This window comes from Jaculus jaculus, chromosome 19 (assembly GCF_020740685.1).
Source record: "Jaculus jaculus isolate mJacJac1 chromosome 19, mJacJac1.mat.Y.cur, whole genome shotgun sequence".
Taxonomy (NCBI): domain Eukaryota; kingdom Metazoa; phylum Chordata; class Mammalia; order Rodentia; family Dipodidae; genus Jaculus; species Jaculus jaculus.
The window spans coordinates 5,001,299-5,016,057 of record NC_059120.1 but is presented as its reverse complement, the minus strand read 5'-3'; the positions used below and the strand labels follow the sequence as shown (position 1 = coordinate 5,016,057).

Below are 14,759 nucleotides of genomic sequence, written 5' to 3'. Positions count from 1 at the left end.
GCAATGGAGGAAGGGAGGTGGAAGAGAGCAGTAAAGAAAGGAAAGAAGGAAATGAGAGAGGCTGTGAAAGAAATAGAAAATAAAGAGGTGGAGGGAAGAAGAGGGAAGGGGAAAGAAAGGAGTGAGGAAAAAAGGAAAGAAGAGGGAGAGAGAGGAAGTTAAGAATTAAAGAAAGTCTTCATTTTCAATAAATTGCCTAGCATTAACCTTTTCTCTTACTAAAAATTCCCTTTTCTCTTTCCTATGGAAATGCCAGCTTTGGAAATAATTTAACCCAAATAATCATGATATTGGAATGACTCTCCCTGGCTGCTGTAATTTGACTTACAATTATAATTAATTGAACATCTTCAGAGTGGAGCTCAGTGCTGCATGCATGTGGAAAAAAATTAATGTGCTAAGCATGCAAAAACATGATCTTAGAAGTTCATTTTTTTTTTTTTTTTTACCAGCAGAAAAGGAAAGCAATTAGTGAGACATTTTTCAGCAAGAAGGAAAAAGAAATTCTGAAAATTCCATGGTGTGGAAACAAACTCTCAAATGATCTTCAGGTCCCATTAAGGGTGTGGTAACAGCATTTGTTAGTTACAGGTTGGTATCCCTGGAAATCTTCTTCTTTCGGGGAATCAAAGCACATTAGTCTCATTATGTGCAGATACTTGACAAGAAAAGAGCCACAGGGAAGCCACACCTTGCAGAAATGCAGTGTGGAGGAGGGAGGCGCCTCATTAGAGGGAACAAAGACAAGGAGCCTGACAAGTCTGTTGTAAGGGGAAGGGGCCTTCAAAGAAAGCACAATTTTCAAAGGAAAGAAGCTTTCTTCTTGGGTATGACCCCTTTCACTGTTGTAACCTCAATGCTGTCCACATTATTGTCCTTATATACTGTGACAGTTAAAAACTCTTCCCCACCCTGCCCATCCCTCTCTTGCTCTCCTTCCCTTCCTCCATCTTGCCTCCTTCTGTCTCAAGCTGCTCCTTTAAAAATGTTTATTTATAAGAAAAGTGAGAGACAGAGGGAGAGAATGGGTGCACCAGGGCTTCTTGCCACTAAATATGAACTTCAGGTGCAAGCACACTTTGTTCATCCAACTTTACTTGGGTTCTGGGGAATCAAACCTGGGCCAGCAGACTGCAAGCAAGGGCCTTTAATGGCTGAGCTATCTCGCCAGCCCTGTATAAGGCATTCCTTTCAACTCCATTGGTTAAAGGATTAAACCACAAACCAGCTTAAGCTGGACACTTGCTCATCCTTGGAGAAGCTGGACCTAGGCAGCAGGAGAGAGCTATCTTTCACACAGCTGATCTTTGGACAAATCCTTTCCTCCCCCTGTGCTTTAGCTGGAAGGGCCCATACCTGAGTGGTCCTCTGCTTCCTTGTCTCGGGTTACTACAACGCACTTTGAGAAATTGCTTGGTGGAACTGGGTGTCTCTGGAATAGTTGGATAGGAAATGACAAGGTAGAAAGAAGGCTTAATGTGGTTGGTTGGATCTTGTTGGAAGTGGCAAGTTTTAATTTCTACCTCTTGACCTGGGCTGAGCTATCTATAAGCCAAACAGAATGTGTGGGGGTCATCAAGCCAATCAGGGTACACAGCCTCAAGCCAACCAGAGATTCTGGGGACTGACCTTCAAGCCAATGGAGTTTAGAATAAGACTATTATTCTCAAGAAACTACCCTCTAGAAACATAACGTCTAACAGCAATAGATCCTGACCAGGTGAGCAAGCCTTCCCCTGTGGATGCACATGCCTGTAATCCCAGCAGTCAGGATGAGGGGCTGAGGCAGGAGGATTGAGTTCAAGCCCAGCCCAGACAAAATAGCAAGACCCTATCTCAAAAACAAAAAAGTCTCTAGATATTTGCAAATGTGTCCCAGAGGACACAGTTGCCCTTGCTCTAAAGAGAGAGAGGAAGGCAGTGGAGAAGAAAGAGCCTTCCACTAACTAGCTACCCTGAGGGATATCGACTTCCATTCTCTGAAGTAATGTAGACTGGTACAAATTCATAAAACTACCAGTGGCCAGTAGGGGAAGGCTTGCTCACCTGGTCAGGATCTATTTATAAACTTATTGTGGTGGGCTTTACCTCCAGCCTCAGGTGAGTCTCAGAGAGGGCTGATTGGTCTGGTCTAGAGGCTGAATCAAGAAGAGGCCAGAAGGCTGAAGAGATAGCTTAACAGTTAAGGCATTTGCCTGAAAAGCCAAAGGATCCCAGTTCTATTCTCCAGGACCCATGTAAGCCAGATGCACAAGAGGACGCATGCATCTGGAGTTCGTTTGCAGTGCCTGGAGACCCTGGCACAACCGTTCTCTCCCTCTGTCTTTCGCTCTCTCTGCCTCTTTCTCTCTATCCAATAAATAAATAAATAAATAAAATATATGTATAAACGAGAAGAGGCCAGCCATGACACCACCCAGGATAACCAACCAGAATTCCAGGATCAGTTTTAAACCTTAATTTTAGGACAGTGGGGAAAACAGATCAGGCAAGCGACAAAGAGAAGCCAGATCTTCTCTGGTCTCTGGCAAAGAGAAGGCTGCAAGGGCAGACTCAAGGACATTCCTGCTGTTTACTTTGGGCCCATTTACCCTAACTGCTTCACTACTGTCTCTGTCTTCCTGGCTTGAACCAGCATGGAGGGCTGCTTCACTGGTAGCTTTACATTAGGGGGTTGGTTTTGTAACCTACTCCCTAGCATGAATGCCATCTTTGCACTGGCAGTAACAGGTTGTCTAAGTTGAGCTTAGCTTGGCCAAGGAGGCTTAGTGCATCATGTGTGCATGCAAACTTCCTAAGTGGGGGTCGTGACTCCTCCTTACCAATCTGTCTGAAAGAGGTATGCTAAATGGAAGTCATGGAAAAAGAAATGCCACTGAGTCAATTTTCTAGGCTCCTATAGAACATTTTTAATCACAGAGTTGAATGCCAGAAGCAGCATACTGAGATAACAGTAATCCTAAGTAATCAGTGGCTTCCAATACAGTTCTGTATAATTCTGTCTAGGGGAATGTAGCAATGGGAACAAACTCATTTGTCTACACAGACTTAAGTACCCATCTCCAAGGAACAAGAGGAATTTGTCTTTTTTTTACATATAAAATGAATAAACAATTCTTCGTGGACATACTGATGATCCTTTACCCTTTCCTTCACATCATCTGAAGCCCACTTCGAGGAAAAGAATTAAATAAGTGACAGCCACAGGAACAAGCCAGCTTAAGGAGACCGTGGAGGGGAATCACTGTAACTGGAACCAGGCCTGCCATGGTTGCCACCACGGCTGTCAGCGGAGGGAAGACTCCTTAGGTGTACATCAGAAGCTGTCAGTCCTCGAAGCTGCCGCTGTTCTGGCAAGTGTGAAACTGCATCGGGCTCATGGGATCAGACACATACCCTGCATCAGAAAAGAAGTTCTTTTGTTACTTACAACTTCTCCGCACATCTCCCTATTTTTATTAACCAATGTGACCCTGTATGGTGCACAGCTACTGGACACCTCTTCCAGATCCTGAGAACAAAGGCTGGACCCCAGAGTTGCTGGTGAGCAGGTGTGATGTAGCGCCAAGATTTAAAATGAACACAGAGCTGACACCTGACAGACATCTTTCATGGGTGTGTGCTTTGAACACGCTAGCCAAGCAGCCTTTTGGGTCTGCATTAAATCATGGCACAGCTCCCAAAGGAGGTGTATCAAGATGTTAGGGTCCCGGCTTTCATATCAGGCACATCTGTCTATGAATCCTACCTCCACCACTTTTGTCAGCTTAAGCCTTCTAAGCCTCAATGTCCTCACCTGCAAGTGGGAGAAAAAAATAGTTCTTACTCATAAGGATGGCCATATGCATAAGATAATCAGTGACTGATCTCAGTGAATGAGAGATGAAGGATGGCCTGAAAAGAAAAATGGAAGTGGGTTTTATGGGAAAAAGACAAACAACAGAGCAGCTTGGCACTGTTTGCTTTTCTCTGGGTAGCTTGGGTTTTAAGGACACATCAATGCCTAGTTCTAAATCTGAGTGGCATTTGATGCCCTCTGAGGCAGTCGCTCTGAGCATGTCCTGAGAATGGACCTAGTGGCTCCTGAGAAGGTCGCAGGCTATCTTTTCCTTCTGTGTGAGAAAGCTTTCAGTGCTTCTGGAAACATGGGCATATTTGTCAACAGTTGCTGCAGTTTCAGCTCCCCCTTGATGGCTGTTTTCAGAGGCACCCTGCCATCTACATTTTCATTAAGCCAGGCACTCATATGCAGATAGATAGGCATATTATTTGTTAAGAAAGGTCTCTGTCAAGTATCTCAAGCTGCATGGTACAGACTCCCCCAGGGCGGCCACGCTGACACGGCTGTGTCACATACCCCTCCAGCGGGATGGTGTCTGCTCGGAGCTGAGGATGATTGTGGAGGGAGAAGAAGGTCACAAACAAGATGACACACATTGCTGAGTCTTAACTCAGGGAAGACTAGTTCACATCCTAGAGCAAAAAAGCAATGCTTCTATTGTACAGCCTGAATGCAGACTCTTTCCAGGCCTATATGGATGTGGGGCTAGCGATCCTACTCTCACAGAACTCCTATTCCCTATACAATGGCACTGGTGCCTCTCACCAGTTGCCCTCCACTGAGAATCTGACATTGAATTTGCATGCCACAGGGTGGGTGTACTGTCCTTTAGGGATAAAATCATATAACCACAGGGGCCAGTGTTTCAAAGTGATGGAACTAATGCCAACTGTCAAAGCAGGGGTGGGAGACCTGAGTAGTTACTCGTTTGGAGAGGTACTCAACTGATTTGACCAGAGACTTCATGAATAGACTGAGCCACATCTCCACGTGTTATTACTTTAGGGTAAAAGTCTTTAATTGAGGGGAAAATAGCTGTGCATTTAATTTCATCTTCATTCTCTTACTTCTTCCCTTTGGAATTCAAATAAAAAGACCATAAAGTTGTTACTGAATGAAATGAATAATAGATTAGGTGATGGGAGACACGACTGCATCCTGACATGCACCAGGTGATGGAGACACGACTGCATCCTGACATGCACCAGGTGATGGAGACACGACTGCATCCTGACATGCACCAGGCGATGGGAGACACGACTGCATCCTGACATGCACCAGGTGATGGAGACATGACTGCATCCTGACATGCACCAGGTGATGGAGACACGACTGCATCCTGACATGCATCAGGTGATGGGAGACATGACTGCATCCTGACATGCACCTGGCGATGGGAGACACGACTGCATCCTGACATGCACCAGGCGATGGGAGACACGACTGCATCCTGACATGCACCAGGTGATGGAGACACGACTGCATCCTGACATGCACCAGGTGATGGAGACACGACTGCATCCTGACATGCACCAGGTGATGGGAGACATGACTGCATCCTGACATGCACCAGGTGATGGAGACACGACTGCATCCTGACATGCACCAGGCGATGGGAGACACGACTGCATCCTGACATGCACCAGGTGATGGAGACACGACTGCATCCTGACATGCACCAGGTGATGGAGACACGACTGCATCCTGACATGCACCAGGTGATGGGAGACATGACTGCATCCTGACATGCACCAGGTGATGGAGACACGACTGCATCCTGACATGCACCAGGTGATGGAGACACGACTGCATCCTGACATGCACCAGGTGATGGGAGACATGACTGCATCCTGACATGCACCAGGTGATGGAGACACGACTGCATCCTAACATGCACCAGGCGATGGGAGACACGACTGCATCCTGACATGCAGCAGGTGATGGGAGACATGACTGCATCCTGACATGCATCAGGTGATGGGAGACACGACTGCATCCTGACATGCACCAGGTGATGGAGACACGACTGCATCCTGACATGCACCAGGTGATGGAGACACGACTGCATCCTGACATGCACCAGGTGATGGGAGACACGACTGCATCCTGACATGCACCAGGTGATGGGAGACACGACTGCATCCTGACATGCACCAGGTGATGGGAGACACGACTGCATCCTGACATGCACCAGGTGCAAGGAGTTCCTTTCTTTAATGTGCCCAGGGAAAAGACATGTCTATGGTGCTGCATCTATGCAGAGCAATTACTCCTCTGTTTCTCCAAGGCTGTCTAACCTCTGAGACAATAGTGCTCTGCCGACAATTGATGGGGTTGGGGAGCCCAAGCTCAGGGTCTCCAGGGTGTGGTGCCATCTATGTGCTGGAAATACCTTATTCTTCTTCATACCTCGATCCAGTAATCAGTTCGATTTCTTTATCTGACATGTAACTCTGTCCTTCATGTAGTCAAAGGAAATGCCTTGGAGAAATTGGTCCACTGTACTAAAATTCTAATTAACATAGAGCTTAAAGGTTGGACACAGGATCTCACAGCCTTGGTAAATTAAGACTGAATTTCAAGGTGACTGTCTATTCCCTGGCTTCCAGACGCTGGTATTGAACTTTGTGAATTCTTCCACAGAACTTGCTTAATTCCTTGTGGAGTTGTGTCTTTGGGAAATGAGCCAGCAACCAACCCCTTGCCTTCAAATGTATGAAGGAATGGTTGGATTTAATTTCACCCTGAGTTCTCAGCTAATTGGCAAGAGCTCTTCTAACATGTGATGTGTATTATTGAGTTTCAGCTACTCCCTACATCTCCACACAGTGTGACATGAGGAACTGACCCAGTGGAATGACAAAGGGCTTGTAAAATCAAGAGAGGCCAGAGGTTATTTTCATAAAGCATTGCTTCTCTTTTGAGAGTATATCACACATGCAAGTGTGCATTCAAATAGATCCTCACCCCCCCACACACACACACTTGGGCATATATATGCTCTCATGTTTGTGTGAAAATATACTCACGAATGCACATTCTTATGTTCACATTCACACCATGCATGTTAACACATGTGTGCACAGACTCACATGTACTCACACAGTCACACCCATACTCACAGATGCACACAAAAACTTACACTCTCACACTTGTGTACTTCCCCCACACACTCACATGTACTGATGCATACCTACACACCCGTGAGTTCACATGCTTTTGCTCACACTCATTATACTCACACCCACACACATTTGCATACACTTTCACACTTGTACACATACAAGATCATGCATGAACAGGCTCACACCCATGCTCATGCACACACAGGTCACTCTCACATCATGTGCACTCATACAGGCTCACACACTCATGCACATTCATGCTCACACATATTGTATGCACACATTGGCTTGCACGCATTACTAAGCTCAGAAGTAGGTGTAGAGTCTGAAACAACTGCAAGATCAGTGTGATTTTCTACGACAGTTTTAATGCACCTGTCCTTTATGGATATTACAAAATGCAACATGTTCTCCCATTAATGAGTAGAAGACACCTTCCTATAGAATTTCCTCATTGACTCAAGTTCTTGCATCTACGTACCGTACTTGTCAATAGGTGAGTACTGAAAACTTCTGCTCATCTCCTCCAAAGCTGGGCCTGGAGTGGAGTGTTGTCCAGCTCTGGGAGAGGAAGAAAACATGGCTTCATGTGGGAGTTATGGATTCATGAAATGTTTTATAAACCCATTTAGATTCCAAGAAATAGCAAGGTGATGCCCAGGTGCCTGTGTTATATAAGCATCTACTTGGGGAAGAGTTCAGAACTGTTTGCAGTAAATGAGATAGAGGTGTGAGTCTTGCATCTCCCACATAGGTGCAGTTATTAGCATGAGCAAAGAGTATAAATATTTCCAGCTTATCTAATGATTAAATATAAACAAAAAGGATCAGGGTGTGGTGGTGCACACTTTTAATCCAAGCACTTGACAGGCAGAGGTAGGAGAATGGCTGTGATTTCAAGGTCAGCCTGGGCTAGAGAGCGTGACAACCACCTTGAAGAAAAAAAAAAAAACAAAGAATGAAATATTAAATCTAAGTGTGTGTACATATTGGTAATCCTTACTTAAAAGGAGTTGAGAACAAGAACATTATCCTCAATGTAAGTGAAGTATACTCTAAGAATGAATTATTCCATTGCTTTTATAATGAAAATGCAAAGGTAGTGGGGTAAAGTGCAATGCACAATGCCTATCTTTGAGTTGTTTACATTTACACATCTTATTAGCCCCATTGCTGTGACATCTTTCATCTTACAAATAAAGCGGAGTCCTCTGCATTGAACTTTTTACACTCTTGGTAAATAGCTCATCAAGGATTCAAACCCATGCCTTTTTTATTCCAAAGCCCGTGTACTTATCTATTATTGAAATGTTTTTCTCTCTACTGCTCTGGGATCTCTCTCTTTCCTCAGTTTCTGCTCTTTGATCATTTTGGTTACAAGGTCACTTCCCACGTTCATGAGAATCAAAGGCTAGAGTTGTGAAACCCTCGGCTACAACTCACACCTGTCAGTTATTATAGGTTAATTCATATTTTGTCATCCTCAGAGTAGTGTGCTTGTTACCCCAAGAGCTGCCTGGTCCCTAGCAGAGCACAGTAACATGAGGCCCTAAAACACATCTCCCACTTCAGTCACTGGAGTCAGACTTATGTCAGAAAAAATTGTTGGCCTCATCTTTCATACCTTCCTTTCTCTCATAACCTTTCACCCAGTTTCACCAGCCTTACTCCCAAAATATCACCCACATCCATCCCTCACAGTCCCCCTTCTAGGACACATCCATTTCATCTCTTTCTTGTCTGGTCCTTTGTAGCTCATTTTCTAATCGGCCTCACTATATCCACCCCTCTCCTCATAGGGTACGTTCTCCCCTTGTTACCCAGCACATCTACTTCAACATATAAACGAGGTGAAATCATGAAACTGCTCAGAGCCCTCAGAATTTCCCAGTTCATTCGGGATATAATGCACAGCTGTGTTCCCGTTGTCCCAAGACCCTGTCTTGCCTTCCTTCTCTCTGCGTGTTAAGCACGTCTTTTTTGCATCCCTCAGCCCTCCTAATTCTTTCCCAACTTGAGGCCTTTGGAGCTGCTGTCCCTCCCTGGAGTGGTCATCAGAAGGAAGCCAGCCCTCATTTCGCTGAGCTCCGACCGGCCTTTACCCGTGACTGGCTTCTCTGTCATTTCAGCTGTGATTCAAATGTTTCAAGCTTTCTCAGACAGACCTTCCCTGGCTGCCATATCAAAGTGTCCGTTCCCCTGCCCCTGGTCACTCCATATCTCTGCACATCACTTTATGACTGACCTTGTTGATTATCTGTTTATATCCTGTTTGTACTCTTTCTGTTCAATAGACTGGGGCTTTTTATAATCCCCTCACTTCCCCCTAACACTCAGGACAGTGCTGGGACATAGAAAACTGAACCAATAGTTTTGAAGTATTGGGTAATGAGTGAAGAGATGATTCACTTCACTTCTGAGTCACCCCACCTCCCTCTTCCAGGTATGGCTGACACAAAAACCTGAGCAGAGCTCTTCCCTGCCTCCTCTGGTCAGTGCTCACCTCTGCCATCTGTTTGTACTATGTTCTAGGTGGTCTTGGATTCTCCACTTCCTCTGTGCCTTTCCTTAACCCCCAAGTTCAGACACAGGCTGCTCCATATAGTCTCGAGTTTTTTCCTCTCCATCATGGTGGCTGAGCAGTTCCCTCTGCTTAGCTACCTGTGCTGACATCTTATTTGCCCCTGAGGGGTAGCTGGGTGATGTGACAGTTGAGAATAGGCATCCTGTGGAGCCTCCTAAAACCACATGTGTCCTTCCCTTGCTGCTACATGCTCACAAGTAGTTAATGGTTCTGTGTCCCAGTTATGCCGTCGTAAAATGTGAAGGAAACAAGACTTATCTTGTAAGATTCATCACAAAAATTAAATGAATCTCTAAGTTTAATGCACTTTGGATAGTTCTAGAATTTAGTAAAGACAAAAAGTGTCAGGTGTGGTGGTGCACACCTTTAATCCCAGAGCTTGGGAGGCAGAGGTCGGAGGATCACTGAGAAAGTTTGAGGTCAGCCTGAGACTACATGGTGAATTCCAGGTCAGGCTAGAGTGAGACCTTACCTTGGAAAAGCAAACACACAAACAAATAAACAACAACAACAAAAAAAAAACCCTAAGTTTCCTGCCTTTATTATGCACCGAGGTCAAGTGAGTCAGCATCTTCTCTGAATCTCCTGTGACGGCCTCTTTGGCCTGCACATCCTGCAGTACTCCTTACTCCTACCACAGGGTCAGTGAGAGTCCACCACGGTGTAGAACTGCTTGAGCTGTATGCTAGTAAACCTGACTACACAGGAAACTCCAGAAGATTCACAATCCCGTCTAACATCACTGGATCCCCACTGTGATGGGTGAGTATGTAATAAATAATCAAAATGAAAATGTGTCAGAAAAAATTGGGTAACTCCAAAGAGAAGTCAGAATTTTCTGAAAGCTAACATCAGTTCATACTGATTAATTCACTGAGCTGTCTTAAAAACGACTGCATCTTGGACCTCACTTCCTTAAGCTATAAAGAACAATGCTATTTCTTACAAGCAGACAAGGCTATGGAGGAAGACAAATCATTTGCATAAAGCACAATGTGGAATTGTTTTAATCAGCATTAGATGGTAAACTAGACTCAGCTATGGTCAATAGAGTCATTCAATTTATTTTTCAAAATATTCCTCCCCCCTTTCATGTATGTAGCCTCTTTAGCACTCCAGCATTTTAAAGAAACAAATTAAGTGCAGTAGTTTGGCAATAAAAAGATAATAGGCAATAAATACTTTATCGCCCAAGTGGTTATCTGGTTTCCTACGAATAAAGCCCGTCTGTAGGCTGTCCTCTATGATCATTTGCTGAATGCATTTGGTGCCAAGGGACTTAACCTCCCTACTCAAGAGATGCCCCATGGACTGGCACTCAATTCTGTTCTAGGATGACAGACAGATGGAAGTTAAGCCAAGGTAAACAAAAGAGAAGAAACCAGACCTCAATCACTGGAGTGGGCAGTTCTCCACCCTTGTGCATCCAGCCTTCAGCAAGGCTCTACAGTGGCTCAGACTCTAACAGACATGCCAGGATGCTGCCGAAGTTGTAATCGGTGAAAACATCCACAGTAACACATCTGACCCAGGAATTCAGTGAACGTTAAATTTGAGCCAATGGCAGGTAAGGAAAACACCTGACTTCGTGGAATGTTTTGATTTATTGTTTTATTTGTTTTGTTTTGCGAGGCAGGGCCTCATACATCCCAGGCTGGCCTCCAAATCACTATGTAGCCAAGGACAATTACGGACTCCTGATTCTCCTGCCTGTACCTTCCACGTGCCTATATTATAGGCATGCATACTGTAACAATTTTGTAGTATTTCTAAAGATTATTACAACTTGGTATCTTTTATACTTAAGAGACTATATATATATATGCATATATATCTCCTTTATACATACATACATGTATAATCAGAATGCATAGATTTTAAGAATATATCATTATAGGGGTAACTTCACATATATATAGTTTTTGAGTTTGGAATGAATTTTTTTCTTATAAAGAGAGAATAGGATAGTCTTCAGATGGGATTTTAATATATTCCATAATGTATCATAACATGAAAATTTTTTGACTTTCAACAATTCACATCAGTTCTGTAATGCCCATGTAAGGATAATATGACTTTTTCTTTTATAGAACTCCATTAGGAAATGATTTTTCCAAATGGAATAGCAGAACTTGAATGTGAAATTATTTATTTCTTCTTATTCATATTTCCTGGTAGACTATCTGCTAATTAGGTCAGTTCACACCTACAACTAGGAGATGTAACCTGGCTTGTGTGAATGGACTCATGTAATATGGCCAAAACAGCTACCATGGCTTTTAGAACTAATGAAAATAAGAGGCTGTTGGCTGAAATAAGTGCAGAGATCATGGCATAACAAGCACATTAAGCAAAAATTATTATCCACTGAGAGACAAATCCAGATGTCTACAATTTCATAGAAATATGCACAGCAGGGAGAGTACCCGAAGACGGAATGCACCCAAACACTTTCAATTTTTGTAGCAAGAGGAAGCAGAGTGCATGACCCGGATCTGGGGCAGAGTTCCAGAAAGAAGGACTAAAGCCAAGAACTTCTGGGCTCTCTAAAGGTTTAGGTTACTAGAAGTCACCGACAGTTCATCAAGAAAAAGTGCGCAGATCCACTTTCTGCATTGTTGGCTAGGATAAAGCTTCAGTACACATGTGGATTCCAGCAGAGTGTCAGAGTGTCTCCTGCCTTCTTTGTCAAACACGATTCATGTCAAAGGACAACTGGTTAGACTGAATAGGTCAAATATCCAGAACTGATGTGAGGTCTGGGTTATCCCACATAGGTGACAATCCCCACAGCTGCAGACATTGGTAATCGTTTTGACAAAATATCTTATTTCCTTTGGTTAAATTGTCTGAAAATAAATTGAGCTGTCTCAAACAGGGTAAGTGTCCCATCCTGGGCAGTGTATGGGGAGACGGTGCAGCTCGTGCATACTACACTAGGTGTAGTAAGAGGTTCTAAGGGCTGGAGAGATGGCTTATAGGTTAAAGGCACTAGCCTGCAAAGCCTGGTGGCCCAGGTTGGATTCCCCAGTGCCCACATGAAGCCAGATGCACAAACAGGTACATGCACATGGACTCAGTTGGCAGTGGCAAAAATCCTGGGAGTGCCCATGTGCGCTCACTTTCTCCCCCCCCTCCCTCTCTCTCTCCCTCTCCCTCTCCCTCCCTCTCTCTCTCTCTCTCTCTCCCTCTCCCTCTCCCTCTCCCTCTCCCTCTCCCTCCCTCCCTCTCTCTCTCTCTCTCTCTCTCTCCCTCTCTCTCTCTCTCTCTCTCTCTCTCTCTCTCTCTCTCTCTCTCTCTCCTCTCTGTAGGCAAATAAATACATAAATAAATAAGTGTCCATGCAGATAATGAGGTGACATCCCTAGTCTCTCCATTTCTTCAATTCTTGATTTTTTTAGGAGGATTCCATCAGTCACAGAGAGTCAGAACCTGGCATGTTGGAAACCTGAGTGATATGAGACAGTACCCACTTCAGCAAGAGAGTCTGATGTTTCTTAAGTCTGAATTTTGTCCAGAGCAAAATGCCTGATTTCCACATACATACCACCATGTACCTGGATACGCATCATTGCTACTATTGAGGGTGATTTCATAAACACATTTAATTTGAACTGTGCTGTTTGCCTGAAAGGGTCACTGCCACCAAGATGAAGCAGAGCCCAATGTGCAGGAAGCCCATCACATGTCAGCTGCTGCAGAGGGATCCAGAGAGACTTCATAAAGGTCTTTATGTAAGATAAACTAGTATAACATTAATGCTCTCCTGCTTGATAGGTGGGTAGGGAAATTGCCTAATGACATTTTCTTCTTGTTACCATTTAGAAGTGTGTATTGTTAAGTAAGCTTGAAGAAGAAGGAAGAATAATGCTGTCTGAGCAGACTGGGCAACTCCAGAGTTTTCTTTCCAGAGTAGTGGGGCCAGCGAGGTGACGCATCCCCACGGGCCCACTTAGAACCTCCAGAGCTTGCAGCGCTTGGGCTCCCAAGCCACATTCTGCCAACTGCTTCGGGGGCTGGTTTGGTGATCATGGCTTTGGCCGTGGAACTGTGAATTCTCAGAACACTTTCTGGTGCCATGATTGCTTCTGGCTGTGTTACATTCCAAAGAAGACTTCAGGGCCATATCATTCATGAAATCTCCATTTTCTTATCACATTTTTCCAAGTATGGCATTCACCAGGAGCTATAGTTTGGTGGATTATGGAGGATATCCACATCCATACAAGGTTTAACAGTAAGAATGACATTAAAATGAGTGAATTAGAGAAAAAGATGTTTCACTTCCACCATAATGATGATAATAATGATAATAGATATTGAATCTTATACTTACAGGAAGGTATTATGGCATATATGTTTTTTCCTTTATTAGATTATAATATTTTTATGAAATCCCATGAGGTATCTAGGAAAGCACAATTTTTGCCCTCACACTATGGAAGATGGAATGTTGCACTCAGAAAATTCAGGGACTAGCATCACCTTTCAGAGTTGACAAGAGGTGCAAGTAGGACTCAGACAAAAGGCATTCTGGACTTCAAACCATGCTTTTCCCACTAAAGTACTGTTCATTTAGTAGAGGTTCATATCACACTAATGTTCTATTATCATCTGGGGAACTCACTGAATTAGTCATGACTTGTCTCAGATCTTATGCCAATAGAGATGAACACTAAATCCCTTAGAGAGAAACATCCCTTGCATCCTAGAAAAACCCCAGAGTTATCTTTCTTGTACATTGTTTTGCTTGTTGGCTTTCCTCTAGCCTGTCTCCTCGCATGATGCTAAAAGGTAAGATGCACACACACATGGATCTTTTGCTTATGATTCCCTTCAACCCTTTCATTCTGTGTAAGATACCTAAATTGCATTCATGGATTCATGTTTCTAAACACAGCCCTGGCTATGTTAAACAAGAAAAAAAAAATCATTAGGTTACTAGTGTGATTAAACACTTTAGGCAATATTTTCTCCTATTCAAATTGGTCCAATTAGTTTTTATGCAGCTAACAGTGCCCCCAGGCTACCTGTATCTGGGAAGAATTAGCCATTTGGATGGAGCATATGACAATGGCATCCAAGGCCTCACAGCTTTGCAAATATGCTTTGTGGTTATGGGTCATTTTGCCATCTGTCACACTGATGTGCCTATATAAGGATCCATACTGTATGCAGACTCCTCTGTTCCATTGAGGGAAATGCATCT

At 43.9% G+C, this 14,759-nt stretch overlaps 1 protein-coding gene across 1 annotated transcript in view; it reads right to left on the bottom strand.

Annotated features, from left to right (window-relative positions):
• Window positions 1-3,006: 3,006 nt before the first annotated feature.
• Window positions 3,007-14,759, bottom strand: part of Tnni3k (TNNI3 interacting kinase) — a 248,124-nt gene continuing 236,371 nt past the window's right edge. The window contains exons 24-25 of the mRNA XM_004653621.2: window positions 7,448-7,527; window positions 3,007-3,397 (exon numbers count right to left, since the gene is read on the bottom strand). Coding sequence (XP_004653678.1) covers window positions 3,327-3,397; window positions 7,448-7,527 — 151 coding nt within the window. The 3' untranslated portion in view covers window positions 3,007-3,326. The remainder of the gene's footprint in view (window positions 3,398-7,447; window positions 7,528-14,759) is intronic.